General features: G+C 36.1%; 1 protein-coding gene across 1 annotated transcript; it reads left to right on the top strand.

Moving 5' to 3' along the window:
* Positions 1-13,966: 13,966 nt before the first annotated feature.
* On the top strand, positions 13,967-15,412 carry INP1 (transcription factor). The gene is made up of 2 exons (XM_089150999.1): positions 13,967-14,197; positions 14,325-15,412. The coding sequence occupies exons 1-2, from the start codon at positions 14,182-14,184 to the stop codon at positions 15,134-15,136; spliced, it is 828 nt and encodes a 275-aa protein (XP_089007125.1). The 5' UTR covers positions 13,967-14,181; the 3' UTR covers positions 15,137-15,412.
* The last annotated feature ends 690 nt before the right edge of the window (positions 15,413-16,102 follow it).

Genomic DNA, 16,102 nt, shown 5'->3' with positions numbered 1-16,102 from the left:
GAAAACATCTTACAATGAATGTATGTATATGAATATGAATATGAAAGTGAAGATTAAATATTTATTATTATGACTATGCATCACAATTAAAAAATAATTAATTGAGGTTTTTAAGAGGAATCGAGAACCATCTAAACCCTAACTGTCAAATGATTTCACATATGATATAGACCTCTATTTTTATAAAATTGATTTTCTTTCTTATTTTTTTTAATCATGAGAAGATCTTTACCTACTTTTGATCCCATCTACATTACTTAAGTCTTCACATCCATCCCCAAATGATTATTTAGTGGCAAGACTCTCATATATGACCATAGGTAGATGTTTCATCCATTGAACATGAAGATGTATGCAGCTGATTTTGAGAACAAATTTTCAAGATTAATTTTCATCATTAGTTCAATCTTTCTTCAAAAAATGAAACAACAATAGATAGGACAGCTCAGTTTTGTCTTCCACTTTGCTTGTTCTGAGCCAATCATCTTTTGATGGTCTTGCAAACAATTTTTTTAAAAAATATATATATATAGAGAGAGAAAGCTCGCTCTCAAGCAAGGTGAGCCCTGTACAAATGTGGGCCAATATGAATGTGTTGGGGCATCAGACTTTTTCATTTTAGGGACTGAGAAATTTCATTTATGTGGTCCTATGTGTAATGCATGCTATACATACACAATCTAATTCCGATTTCTTTCTCTTAAAAAATATCAACTCAACTTATTGAAACCAAAAGAAAAATTTATGCATAAGAGAGGGAAAGAGAGTCACTAGAATATTATAACTCAAAATCTATAAATAACCGATGAAGCGTAGCTGTTGAAATTTCAAAAGGTTCAAAGGAAAAGTAATTATTTGAATATAGCCATGAAAAACATCTTAGAACGAATGTGTTTACATGGATATGAAAGTGAAGATTAAATATTTATTATTCTGATTGCATCACGACTAAAAAAATAATTAATTGAGGCTTTTAAGAGGAATAGAGAACCATCTACCTCTACTGTTAAATGATTTCACATATGATATCAACCTTTAGTTTAATTTAAAAAAAAAAAAAAAAAAAATTTATGAGAAGGTCTTCACCTTCCTTTCATCCCATCTGCATGACTTAAGTCTTCACATTCATTCCCAGATCATTATTTAGTGGTAGGACACTCGTACATGACCCTAGGGAAGTCAGAGAAATGTTTCGTCTGTTCAACATGAGGTGAATGCAGCTGATTGTGGGAATAAATTTTGAAGGTTAATTTTCATCTTTAGTTCAATCTTTGTGCAACAAATGAAACAAAAAATATATTTGGACAGCTCAGTTCTATCTCCCACTTGCTTATTTTTCTCCTTAAATTTCTTTCCCCATTTATCATTCCTTTAAGGGAGAAAAAGAATCCTCCATTAATGCCTGTACATGCATCAAACCTCAGCTTTAACCTACATCAAATCATCTGCAGCTATTACCATCTATTCGAACAAGACTGATGACAGATGAACCCCATTTTAATTCAAGACAAATGGTAGCAAACAAGTTGGGTTTTGTTATCACATAGCAAGCTGCATTAATGCTAATAGAAAAGACTTGAATACTCACGTGATAGTCCAGTTAAGTCTATCAGTCACCATTCATTAACAACACCATTTAGATATTTATCTATTGGATAGAGTTCTCCTACTGAATATGTTAAAAACATAAAAGATAAAGAGTCAGGTGATGTTCATGTCAGATAATTTTTAGATTTTTTTTAGCTTAATTCGAGGTAAACACTGTTGTAAGTTTCCAATGACATATCTCAGTCTTTGATTCAGGTTTCAGGACCACTTGATTGCTTGTTTCCCACAAGATCTTTAAATTAAAGAAGATAGTAAGAAAAGATTAAAATAGTGTAAATTGAAGTTATATTCAATCAAATCATATGGACACTAAGATAATGCTTCTATAAAATCTTAAACTGTACGAATCTTTCTATGTGAATGAGATCGAAATAATTACATACTTTATAAGGTAAGGTAGTTAAACTATAGATTCTAAGCTGGCTGTCAACCAATATTTAAAGAAGAAACAATATAATGTAATATGTTACCAGTTCTAATAATTAAAGATGGAATCTAGTTGCTCTTACAAAATAGAAGCTGCCAAAGGTGATGCTATCAGTAGCACAGTGACCACTGAACCCCAGATGAGGGCCCAAAACATTCAGGTGAAACGAAATTAAAAAGCTTTCTCCCCCAACAAATTGTACTCCTCTGTTGTCATGCTTTCAAGCTCTTCAGTCTTCAGTACTTCTTTGGCTGTTTCAATTATTAACTACTGTTCTTCCTTCTCCAACTCTGTTTGGCACTTTTTTTTCTGGAACTTTTTAAAGTTTTTCGTCTGTATCTAATGGGGACCCAAAAGAAAAGTGAATATGGAAGAGGGAAGCTGTGGTGTGAGGTTGATGGCCAACTTGACCTACTGACAGTAGTATTGAATATGTAAATGTTCGGGCACGTTTGATGAATTGACAGAGAGATGGTGGAAGTAGCAGCAGATCTATAAATGGATTGGGTGTCACGTTAAATAGTTGAAATAATTAAACTAAATGTCTCACCAGAAGAAGTGATCTAACGTGTTATCAACTACTCAACTTCTCATCAATTATCTTGCATGGACAAACCCTGCACACATGTTTGCTTTCGGTAGTCCTGTAGCTAACTCTTTCAAAGTTGAGAGCTGGATCGTTTCTTTTGATCTCTCAGATTAAGCAAAGAATGGCCCAACAGCACGATTTGGTTTTAGGGTTCCAAAATCCCCAGTGTGGCATATTTTCTCTGGTAATATTTTGTATTTGAAATGTCTCCAAATGGATAAGGGGATTGGGTTGCGGGTTTCATGCATTTGAAGATTTTTTTAAAGTTCAATAATGTTCAGACACTTTGGCAGACATTAATTTTCACTTCTCAGGGTTCTGTTTGTACATATACTATAAAAGCACAGATTATGATTTGTTTACTATAAGCATATATGTATATTCATGTCTGCACAGTGCATTGATAAGATCATGAAGACACTCAGTATAACTATGATTATTTATTTAACTTCATCAATTATGAAAATCTGTACCTAGTCAGTGCGCGCTCATTTTTTATTTTTTTATGCATGGCTGAATCATCTTTAAATTTCACCTCATGCACTAAAATCAAAGACAACTCACATCTTCTATTCCAACATAAAATTATGGACAAACAGTTCAATTTATATACAGAAATTAAACTGTTTCATTGTCATTTTAATACATGAATCGATAATTTACAGTTTGAATCTGTGATTAGTTGCAGAGAAGCTCAAAATTCTACTCTATCCCCATAATCTTGATGGGCAATAGCTTTGGCATCTGCCATGAAAATTTAATTCCCCATGCCAGTGGGGACCAAACTACCTATATCTTGCAATGCATGTGGGACAAAGTAGCCATATATATATATATGGATGGGGTGAATCAATATGATTTGGAGTAACTTGTCTTTTTCCTTTGATGTGATTTTGGTGTATCATTTTCCTTCTTTTTATAAAGATTGATTTGGCCCTTTCAGATAGTTCAGCTCCCTTTTATCCCATTTAATGAATAAGTTTTTATTCTTTACCTGAAAATGAACATATACAACCATGAATGATGGAGGCACACATTGATTGGATTATTCAAATTCTTGGACCAGTTTCATTATTGTTTCTTTCATCATCTCCATTCCTACTCCTGCATCCCACAGAAATATCATAATTGTTTGATCATGGTGAACTAATGCATTTTGTAATTCAAGTTGCTGAACCCTCGATGGATTGTCATGCGGCCTTAGCTGCTAAGCTATTAAATTTATATATATCCTCTTAAGAGTCTCTCTTATCTTGCTTGGATTTACTCTCAACTTTCGCTAGTTAATTTTTTTACATTCAATGATGGAATAACTCTTTCTGTTCAAAGCTGAACCAAAGCATATCAATTGCTGTGGTACTGTATATGAGACAACAGTATCTTTTCTTTATTTTGTTTGCATTGTTTGATGTCACACATGAAAGCAATAGGGCATCTTACTTACAAACAAACAACATTATCTTTTGGTGACAGAATCAGTATCCCCAGCTAATTAAAGAAGATGGAAGCGGTTTCACATGGTTATACTGTAAAATCTATCTTTTCAAGCTTTTGCAGAGTTTAGTTTAAACACAAGTTGTATTACATGAATTAGCATATTGCATTACAAAATATAGAAAGACCATGACCATTAAACTATCCTCCTTCATTGATTTGCAGAGATAGATAAAACTCCAAACTGGGCTAGCAGGCCTGGAAAGTAAAGAGAGAGAATTTGAAGTACTATATCTTCAAGCTGGCTTGTATGCATGTGTCTTGGAAGTATACCGAGATATATATACTTCACAGCTAGTGGATTCATCATTCACCACACTTTAATGAAAAAAAAATGTGTGAAAAGTGGTAAAACTCCATGAACAAACCATAGAAGTCCTATAGTTGCAGTCATCTCAGGCCTAACTACAGAGAAAGTGTACTATACTGCAAATATCAGTCATTTGAAGAGTGAAAGTTTTGTCGGATTCATCAAGTAGGAGAATGAATTTCGAAAACCAAAAGAAAAAAAATACATAAATGATGCATTTTTACTTCCAATTTTAGGCAGCTCTAGAGAGATTATATTTACGTACCCTAATAAAAGAATGGAGTTGTACACAATTTTTAACCCCTAGGTTTGCAATATGAGGATCTGGTGCTCCGGTGGGCTTACTGGTTGGGCTTAAGCAGGTAGCACATACGTTGCAACCTGTGGTTCTAGTGGGCCAGTGGGCTGATTGGGCTTTGATGTAACCATCTATCAGGCAGCAAGCCTCAAGGACATGCATGGACTTATGAAGGTCGGCCTTGAGAGTTAATCAAATCCTGCCCAAGCCCAACTTCAAAAAGAGCCAGAGGTAGGCAGAACTTTTAATGGGCTTGGGCTGATTAAAAATCAAAGGTTGGGTTAAATTTGTCGTCATTCTGTAGTGGGCCAGTGGCTGATTGGGCTTTCATGTTACCACATCATGGACTTATGAAGGTTGGCCTCGAGGGTGAACCAATTCCTGCCCAAGCCCAACCTCAAAAACAACCAGAAGTAGGAAGAACTTTTAATGGGCTTGGGCTGAATAAAAATCCAAGGTTTGGTTAACTTTGGTTTCTTCCTGAACCAACCTTGTCGTCAGAGTTATAATATCGTAACCTACTTTTTTTTCTTTTCTTTTTTAACAAAATTACATTTACACCCCTCGTATTTCCAAACAATTATGTTTATATCCCCTGTACCTAAAACTGTTAGTTAAGTTTAAACATTAAAAGACATATTTAGTTTGGCCAAAAAAAAAAAGACATATTTAGCCTATTGGATCTTAATCTAAGATTTTAAAAATAAAAAATTTATGTAAAACTCAACAATTTTTTAAGTGAATCAAATCCTTTTTATCAAAGATTGGAACATTTTTTTTTTTCCTTCAAGTTTTATGATTTGAATATGCTGTTTCTTCTTAGTGAGAGAAAAAGCTACAAGATCTTTTATTTGGGAAGACAGTTCACAACAAGGGAAAATCCATTTAGTAAGTGGAAGGATATGTGTCATGCGAAGAAGGACGGCCGGTTTAGGCTTCAAAAATCTTCATACAATGAATCGAGATTTCATTATGAAATTAGCATGGTTACCTACAACAAGATTCAATGTGGGCAACCATTTTGAATGAGAAATATGGCACAGGAAGGAGATCTCATCCTCTCAGATGTTCGACTACTGACTCACCACTATGAAAGGCGATCTCTATAAAGAGGATCCTATTGTCCAATATATCATTGTAAAGTAGTTTTGGGTAATGGAAAACTAGCTCTCTTCTGGAAGGATAGCTGGCTGGATAATGATTACATTCTTGAAGATTAGGCAATTAATATTGTCCTTGATTCCATGGTATGGAATTGTATTAGTTTGATGATCAGTAGATTTGAAGGAACGTGGTCCTCGAACTTTGACGATTGGCTACTATTGCTACAAAATCTTGTTCGGTAATGAAGGTGAACAACCTGCAAAAAACATGCTCGATCGGGTTGGTCGAGGAACGTCTTTAACGATCAAGTCAGTAGAAGCACACAACTTTAGAAGAAGAAAATAACTTGTAGAGCTCTCAATGCTAGAGAGAGTAACCCAAGAGTGCATACCTGTTAATGAGGAAGGTGTGGGTATTTATAGATCTTAGGAGAGGTTACTTTAATTGTGCCAAAAATGGAGTTTGAATGGAACTTTGTAATTGTTGCTATCTTCCTAGGGAGAGGAATCTTATCTACCAAGAGAGTATTACTTGGATTGTAGTTGTGGAGTCCGATTTGAACTCTAAGAGCAATTTGAACTACCCAACTTGATCGGAATCCTTATCCCTTTCTTTAAGGAGGTTGCCTATGCTTAATGCGTACATTTCATATGTTACCTTGTTTACGAACAGCTCAAAGTATGGTCGGCTCAAATGGCTTCAAGTCTATCATGGTCGAACCGTCCAACCAACAGTGGTTGAGCCATCAAATATAGGCTAACCATAACATAAGCCCCCCAATCACTTGGTCTCGATAGCTCGGAGCTCGGGCCAAGGGTCTAAGTTTTTCCCGGTTAGGTTTTGATCTGGTCAAGCGATTCTTAACTTGACTCTTGTTTAGCCAATTTTAAAAATAGTGTAAATGGCACGTTTGATGCTGATGTGACAGTCACACAAAGTAATACTTGAAGCATAATAAGATGCTAGAATTTGATATGTTTGTTCTTTCTTGAGTTACAACTCAGTTTGGTTTTGCTCATTTTATTTTTGTACTTGATTTGCTCCAGCCTTTTTTGCAATTGATAGAACTTGCTTGGATACATCTTTTGCTTTATACCTTTGCAAGTCCACAATTTGTAGTGCTTGAATATTTTGATTTGGTTCAACAACCACCATTCTCTGTGGTCAACAAGGGTTCTATACTTGTTCGAGAAGTCACCATGTTTCTATGGCTGGGAAGTCATATGCTAAATAGCAAGGCGAAGAGGTGCTCAACGAGCAAAATATTTGCATCAATGCTTTTGTTGGTCTTCCTCTTAATCAAGCTTTGATTTGGTCGGGCAAAGTCTAGTATGACTTTTTATTCAATGCTGCAAGTGGTGCATTTATGGGGATAAGATATTTTGTATCATCTCTTTTTAAGCTAGTGTTCTGGTCAAATGTATCTGAATTTTTGTGGTGCTCAAACCACTAATATGATCAAACTAGCTATGGTTGGGTGAATATCACTGAACTAGTCGAATTTCTTGAGCTTTCATTCCAAGTTGTAGGCCAAACTACAAGTTTTCTTGGTCGGACCTAGGTTCAATCGTTCATATGTTGGGCTTTTGTTATTTAATAGCCAGTTTGCTAAGTTGACCTTGTCCTTGGTTGAGCATTGTGTTAATCATTTTGTAAATTCTTTGGTTTTCATCGCCTCTTTGGCTATTGATTGATCATTCTTGCCAAGTTGCTATCATTACTTGTTCGATATATGTAGACATATGTTCAACTACTTCCCCCAAGCATGGTCACTTGGGAATTGCTCAAAAAGTGAATTAATGCTAAGTACCGAATCTAGTCTTTGCTCAAAAAAAAAAAATTTACATCGATGCTTAACAGCGACTTGAAGATTTGCTTAGGAAGCAAAATTTGCATTGATGCTTAACCGCGACTCGAAGATTTGCTCAATAAGTGAAATTTGAATTGATGTTGAATAGTGGATTCATTGATGCTAATCAGGGAATCATTGTTCTTGTCGAGCCGATTGGTTATTTTGGCTGAAAATCATTCCAATGCTCAAACTATCTTGAAAAGACTTGTTTTAAAAAGCGAAATTTACTTTGATGCTAAATAGTGAATTTTTGTTCTTTTGCAAAGCCCAATTTTAGTGGGTCTTACTCTTTTGTGAAACCCTTTTTCTTAGGTCTTATTTGGGAAGCCTGAAGCCTTTAATGGGTCTTACTTGGTAAGCCCGAAGCCTTTAATGGGTCTTACTCTTTTGTGAAGCCCATTTTCTTAGGTCTTACTTGGGAATCCGAAGCCTTTAATGGGTCTTATTCGGTAAGCCCGAAGACTTTAATGGGTCTTACTCTTTTGTGAAGCCCATTTTCTTAGGATTTGCTCGGGAAGCTCCAAAGCCTTTAATGGGTCTTACTCTTTTGTGAAGCCCAATTTCATAGGTCTTACAAATGCATTTGAACCTGAATATGGATTTGGCTAGAGTTCTGAAAAGTATTTATTCCAATATGTATGGAATTCCCACTATCTTACCACCTGAAGAAGAAGAAGAAGAAGCTGAAATATCATCATGGATTAATGAAAATCCAAGTGTGTTGGCATTAAGGGAGAGCAAGGCCTAATATCATATCCCTTTATTCAATTAAATACTTGATTCCTGATGTGATACAAAAACCCATCAACAATACTTCTTGATTTTAGAATAAGTTTCCTATTTTTAATGCATATAGGTTTCAAATGGACTCTCCTAAACGCATCATTTAATGTAATAATGATGTGTTGAAATTCTGGAGGAGATGGATTGAAGTTGTTGGAGGAATCCTTGATGAACTCAATTTCCATGTCTCCCTTCCTATGGGATGCAAGGAATAAACTCCCACATAATTCCACCAAATACTTTTGTTCAAAATAATCTCTCCAAGACATGTTGATACATCTAAATTTATCTTCTGAAACATCAAATGAAACAATTTTGAAATTGAGAACATCTCCCCTGGGTGAAACATAATAATTGGGCATAATACCCATTACTCCAGGATTTTGAACTGCCCAAAGTGAACTTCTGAGTAACTTCATCAATAGAAGCAGTGTCAACATCTAAAATGAAAATCTCAACAGACTAATTTGTAGGATATACGGGGAGACTGATGAGATGAACAAAATTTTGTCTACCAAGAAGAACACCAAATCTTACTTATGCATATGAATCTTGACAAATACTTGGACATGAGTCTTGAGAGTGCACGTTGTTTCACCTCTCCTTCCATGACTGAAAGCATTTACAGAGAGAGAAATTGAGAAAGTGTAGTACCATTTTTTCTTCGGATGACTTTTTTTAAGCAAAAGCAAATCACAAATTTCTACTATACTTCACAGCCACAGATCACTCATGATCGGTTAATCATCTTGCTCTTCCAGTAACTAAGCCACAACTTATTGCTCAGTTCTCATAGACGACGGCAATTGTTGTGACAAAATCCTGTTTGGCGGCGCAAACGAACAACCTGCAAAAAACATGTTCAATTGGGTTGGTCAACGATCATCTCCGACGATCAAGTTAGTGGAAGCACACAACTTTAGGAGAAGAAAATAACTTGTGGAGCTCTCAATGTGAGAGAGAGTAACCCAAGAGTGTGTACCTGTTAATGAAGAAGGTGTGGGTATTTATAGATCTTATGAGAGGTTACCTTAATTGTGTAGTAATGGAGTTTGAATGGAACTTTGTAATTGTTGCTAACTTCTTGGGGAGGGGAATCTTATCTGCCAAGAGAGTATTACTTGGATTGTAGTTGTGGAGTCCGATCTAAACTCTAAGAGAAATTCAAACTACCCGACTTGATCGGAATCCTTATCCCTATCTTTAAGGAGGTTGGTTACACTTAGTGTGTACGTTTCATACCTTATTTTGTTTATGAACAACTCAAGTATGGTTAGCTCAAATGTCTTTGAGTCAATTGTGGTCAGATTGTCCAATCAACAGTGGTCGAGCCATCAAATATAGGCTATTTAACGTTATAAGTCAGAAAATCCAGGAGAGCTTGCCATTGTCAGAAGAAGAAGTAAAGGATCGCTATATTTGGAAACTTTCATCTTATGAAAATTTTCCAATTAAATCTGTTTATGAAGCCCTTGTCGCTAAAGAGGGGACTCAACAAGATAATTATAGTACAACATTTTGGGAAAGGTGCTGGAAACTCAAACTACCTTCAAGATTTTGCTCTTTTTTCCTGGCTAGTGAGTCGGGACAAATTGTTAACCAAGGCTCGTATGAAATATCTGCACTTACATGACGAGGATCACTGTGACTTTTGCCAAACTAAAACTGAAGATAATATACACATATTTAGAGACTGTAGTTTCGCCAAGGATATTTGGCTTCAGCTTGTGGCCCCTCTGAACATGGAATGTTTCTTTGGTTACAACATGAAAGAATGGTATGTTCTTAATACTTATGGTGATGCATCCAAATGGGCATTGGATTGGTCGGAGAAATTTGCTTGTGTTCTTTATTTTCTATGGTTTTGGAGGAATAGAGATTATCATGATTCTGATTTTGTTAGGCCAGGTAATAGGAGGGTGGTTATTGAAGAATTCCTTAACATTGTGAAAGAAGCGTGGTTGTCATGCCAAGCTCCGTTGAGAATTCAATCTACGAATGCTGAAAAGGAAAGCAGGTGTAGACCACGGGAGGGATGGTTCAAGTGTAATACGGATGTGTCCTTCTACAGTAAGAACATATTTGCCCAATTATCAGGACGGTAATTTCAGGGGAGGCTTCTCCAGAAGGGTTATTTGCAGTGAAGTGCTAGACGCAGAACTGTTGGCGATAAAGGAAGGACTTCACTTGTCACTTAATTTAGGGGAGCAATCAGTCCAAGTGGAATCGGATTCATTGCAAGCTATATCTCTTTTAGAGCCTAATGAGAATTTTCAAGGAAAATATTGTGACATAATTTCAGTTATTTGGAAAAGCAACCACTCGTATGGGAAAGGGCGGACCCACAGTGGGGCCAGGGGACCATGGCCCCCTGATTTTTAAAAAATTATATTAATTCTTTTTTTTTTTTTTTCCAGTATTTCTTGTCCCACATGTGAAATATCACTAATTGCCCCCCTAATATTGAGAACAAATTTTAAAGGTAAAATAATGGGTATAAAATGTCATTCTTAATTAAAAGCTATCTCCTCAATCTCTATTTATTGGAAAAAAAATCCTCTGTTGTGCACAGCAGTGCAGCACCACACTTTGACATATGGCATATTCTTAATAAACGGCTCATATTAGAAAGGCAGGGTTTTAAAAGAAAAAGACCCATTTAATGACCCACTTTACCCAAAACAAACTCGTTTTTCAAACCAAATTTTTTAGTAGCAGTGAATTTTTTCCCATCGTTTTCTTCACAATCCCTTTCCTCCGTCTCTCTCACTCCATCTCCTTTTCTGAATCAAGAAAAGCTACCAGGAACAGCTGCAAGTAGAAGAAGAGGCTTGGTGGAAAAGAGGAGTTGCTGTGTTTTTAGGTTTTCCTAGGTTTAGAGAGATTGATTTTATGTGTTCACTTATAGATTTTCTACCTCTCCAATACAATCACTGTGTTTCTAGGTTTAGAGGGAACGATTTTCTGTGTTTCTTCAATAAGTCGTCTTTTATTTTGGCTACCCTATTTCATATTTTTAATGGGCTTATTTACGGTGTTGTTTACTTACCCTTAATAAGTTTTCACTTTTTTTGTGTGGATGATCACAATTAAAAGCATCCAATTTTACAACTTAATTCTCTATACGATTTGAGTTGGTTCTAGTGTCATGTGAAATTGTGTTTAAAAATGTATTCAACTTCATTGCATTCTGCTTCTAAATTTTTATTTCTTAGTGGCTATTTCAAGTACTTTTAAAGTCATCTGCTTCTACTTAAGAAAACACATCGGTGAATTATTTGCAGTGGGATTGTCTCTTCTATAGGTTTTCTATCGTTTTGGCTAAGGGGTCTCAAGTGAATCCATTTTTCCAACAAAGTATTGCTAAGAAAATATCCTTGCCTTCCATTACTATACAACTGATGTTTCAATTTGTCACTATATCAATGATTTCCATTGGGTAGAAAAGGATGAAGAAAGGGTTTTCAAATAAGAGGAAACAACAATGAAGAAGAAAGCAAGACATGAGGAAGATACACCATGAAAGAATGGTAGTGAGAAAGAAGAAGATGGGAAACGATGGGAGAAAAATCCTCTATTACCATTTTTAGAATCGGGTCTTAAAAAGGGGTTAGTTTTGGATAAAACGGGTCATAAAATGGGTCTCTTTCACTTAAAACCCTGCTTTTTAATTTGAGTTATTTATTAAAAATATGACAGGTGTCAAAGTGTGGTGCTGCACTGTACTGTACACAACAAAGGATTCCCCCCCTCCCTTTTTATTCTCCCTTCTCTTCTCTTTCATCTTTTCTTCCTATTTGTTCTCTTCTCTTTCTATAAACGTGGGTTAAAGGAAATTTTTGAAAAAAAATCTTATTAGGTATTCAAAATGTCATTCCTAATTAGAAACTAATTCCTCATTCTTATTTTTTCTTTCGTATCTCCTCTCTTCTTTTCTTCGTATTTATTCTCTTCCCTTTCTATAAGAGAAATTTTTGATTGCATCTAATTTTTTAGGGTTGAAGTCATGTGTTTTTTTTTTTTGTTTAATTTACTTATATTATGTCCAATAAAATATCATTATCAATAATTTAACATTTTTTCAAATATTTGTGGGCCCTACAAAATATATGTGGGTCTATTCTTTAATATAATAAAATAATTCAGAGGTGAGATCCTCAATGGGTCTTATAAGGGCCCACACGATTTGTGTGGCGAAAAAGCATTAGAGCTTTTCTAAGGGGAAGGTTATTTGGACTTTCATTCTCCGCCCCCCCCTCTCCTCACTCCCAATGTTGAATCCTAGTTTTGCCCTTGCACATTGAACATGTTCACTTTACCCATGTGGGTAAAGTAGGAAATAAAGTTGTTGATTGGTGTTCGAGAATGGTCCTACCTTCGGACTTAAAGGAGCTCCTTAGGGCAGATCTATTGGCTAAGTCAGTATAGTCTCTTTTATTTGTTTTGTTTATTTGGGTCTTGTTTGACCTCGTTCTTTCTACCAAAAAAAATAAGAATGATGATATTGGAAATTTTGTAAATAAAGTACATGCTAACTCATCACCTGACCCCTATTATTCTATCAGTAAAAGATAGACACGGTTGTTATATAATTTAAAACACAAGGGGTGTAAATTTAATATGGTATATTTTACAAGGTATGAATGTAATATTTATTTGCAAACACAATGGATGCGAATGTTATTTCCTTCCAGGATTGGACCTGGCGAATAGACTTAGAATTGTGAATTAATGGCCTTATTTTTTTTTTTCTTTTCGTCCAAATAACGACCTTATTTTCATTTTAATGTAATGAGTTCGTTCTGGTTTGGGTGGTTGACCCAGAGACCAACTGGTTTATGGTTAGACCTTTAAAATATTCAGAAAAATCGATTGGGATTATGGTTAGACCTGTAAATGGATCGGATTCGGCTCAAATACATCAGTATCCACATTTGAATTTGATTAGCAAAACTGCTATCTGAATCCGAATTTGAATTCGATAGAAATTTAGAGAAGACATCCGGATTCAAATCCAGAACTTTATCGGATATTCGATAAACTATCAGATTATTAATTAGTAATTGTCATTTTTTTTATTTGTTATTTCCGATTACGGATTACAGGTTTCTGAATCTGCTTATTAACCCATTTTTTAGAAAAAAGTATTTAATACTTTACTCGACCCGGATAATTTCTGATTTTCAATTATCCGATTACCAATTACTAATTTTCGAATCCAATTATCATCTATTTTCAGAGGAAAAACATGTTAAATACTTTACTTTATTCGGAAAATTTCTATCGGATATTATCTGATCAGATAAACAATTATCCGAATCCGAATCCGGTTGCTTAGATACAGATATTTTCCGATAAGAGAAATTCTAGATATGAAAACCCTTAAACGAATAGAACTGCGAATTTGGAAGCAAATTTCGACTATTTTTACGGTCTAATTATGGTTCAGGAGCCGTAGCCTCTCCACTCCTCTTTTCCCTCTTCTTTGAACAGACTGAACCTGTTTGGCATGGCACCCTCCATCTCTAAGGGGCGGGGGGAGAAACCCAAAATAAAAGAAGGCATTTCTCATCTCTTGATTTTGTGTTTTCCCACTCAAATTCAGAGCAACCTTCGTTTAAATTCTGTAATGGGTTAACACTTATTACTCATCTCTTGGCGCTTTTCTGCAAGGAGGACAGAAACCCAGGAAGAGCAAGGAAAGCTGCATTCCAAGATGATGAAAGCAGTCGGTAAGCCTTCTCCTTCTCTCTTCTCTGGCTTACAATACAACCTTTTGATTCTCTGTTGAAAGCAATGATAAACCTTGTTTTTCTTTTGTTTTCTTGAAGAAACCCTAACTATGGATAGAATTCTCAGGCCTCATTACTGGTCGCAGAAAAAGCTCTCGCCCTTTCTCAGATTACCATGAAGAATGGATCGGAAATCTCAAGAATACCATTCTTCCCCAGCTTCGCCGCTTCATATCATCGTCTTCAGCCGGTCTCCTCTGTACCCACGTCGACATTCTCCACCGCCATTTCCAAGACTATTACGAAGCTCTTGACCTCGCCGCCGCCTCCGATGATGTCTCCCAGCTTCTCTACCCTGACTGGCGAAATCCCATGGAGAAACCCTTTCTCTGGTTTGGGGATTTACACCCAAGAGTCTTCACCAATCTCCTCCGACGATTCCTCGCCGGTGATGATGATGATGATGATGATGATGATGATAAAATTGGTGCCCCCGACGATTGCATTAATCTGAACAGGCCCTTGGCATTTGGGTTGGCGTGGAAGAACCCATCAGAGGAACTCATGACTCGAGTTGATCAGATCGAATGTGGCCTCAAGTTTATGATACCTTCAATTGTTTCCCACGCCAGAGACGCTCAGTCTGGATTTATTGATCGAGTTGCCGCGGATTGGGTTCGTTGTGGTGGGAGAAAGGAGGCTACGAAAGCCATAAGGGGGGCTACAAAGCATCAGATGAACGATCTCGCTATTGTCTTTGTGGACGCCAATAGGCTTCGTAGGAGTACGTTGACGGAGATCATGAGCGCCATTAATGTTTTTCAGGCGGCTCTTTATCTTGAAAGGCTGGCGCAATTTGTTGTTGGGTTCAGGAACACTGAATTGTTGACTGACTTCAAACAGAGCAAGATGACCCTCTCATCTGCTTTTTTATCTTGATTAAAGTTTCTGGTTTTCTGAATTCTTCCCTTCCCCTTCTGTGGTCTGGATCATTCGATGAAACCGTTCTTAGTGTTTTTCAGGCGGCTCTCTTTTTATTGAAAGGCTGGCGCAATTCACTGTTGGGTTCAGCAACACTGCATTGTTTACCGACTTCAAACGCTGCAAGATGAATCTCTCATCTGCTTCTTCATCTTGATAAAAGTTTCTGTTTTTCTGAATTGTTTGCTTCTTCTTTAGTGATCTGGACCATTCGATGAGGCCATTTTTTCTTACCCCTTGCCTCTGGTCGGTTTGATCGAACTTGTAAATCACTGCATTGGGTTGTCACTGTGACCCAGTCTTCTAATCTTCTCTTTAGTTTTTTAAGGATTCATTCATAACTGTAATTTAGTTTTGTTAACAGTATTCGTTCAATGATTGATATGTATGTTTTAAATTTTGTAATTCAGATAGTTGTTAGAAAATTCAAATTCTATCATCTTCAAAACTTACATCACGATTCAGAAAATTATTTAATGTAAGAGCTTGATAATGAAATGTTGGAATTACTCTTTCAGTTCAAGGCTGAACCAGAGCACAAAATCAATCAATGACAGGAGGAGTTTCGTAGCTTATTGGGTTATAAGGCGATTGATTCCACATGGATATACTGCAAATCTACTTCTTCAAGTTTGACCATGGTTATTCGAACGAGTCTTGACATTGTGAATTGCAATATTTTTCTTTTCTTTCGTGAAAACAGAGTGATTCTATTAGAAACCATCGCGAAGAACTTCTGACGGCAAAAACACTAACCAGGCAGGGATTGGAAAGGGGTCATTTTGTCATTCGCTAAACCGATAGATTAAGAGCTAAGTAAAGTTATGCAACACTAACAACAAGGTGGAGGCACCATCATGATAATAAAGAAAGAAAAGATCTTACAACCAGGAGCCATTTATGAATCAAATTTGAAGATAATGT

The sequence above is a fragment of the Hakea prostrata genome, chromosome 1, assembly GCF_041222555.1.
Source record: "Hakea prostrata isolate BN-2017 chromosome 1, UWA_Hpros_2, whole genome shotgun sequence".
NCBI lineage: Eukaryota > Viridiplantae > Streptophyta > Magnoliopsida > Proteales > Proteaceae > Hakea > Hakea prostrata.
The sequence above is the reverse complement of the archived record's forward strand: the minus strand, read 5'-3'. Positions and strand labels throughout refer to the sequence as shown.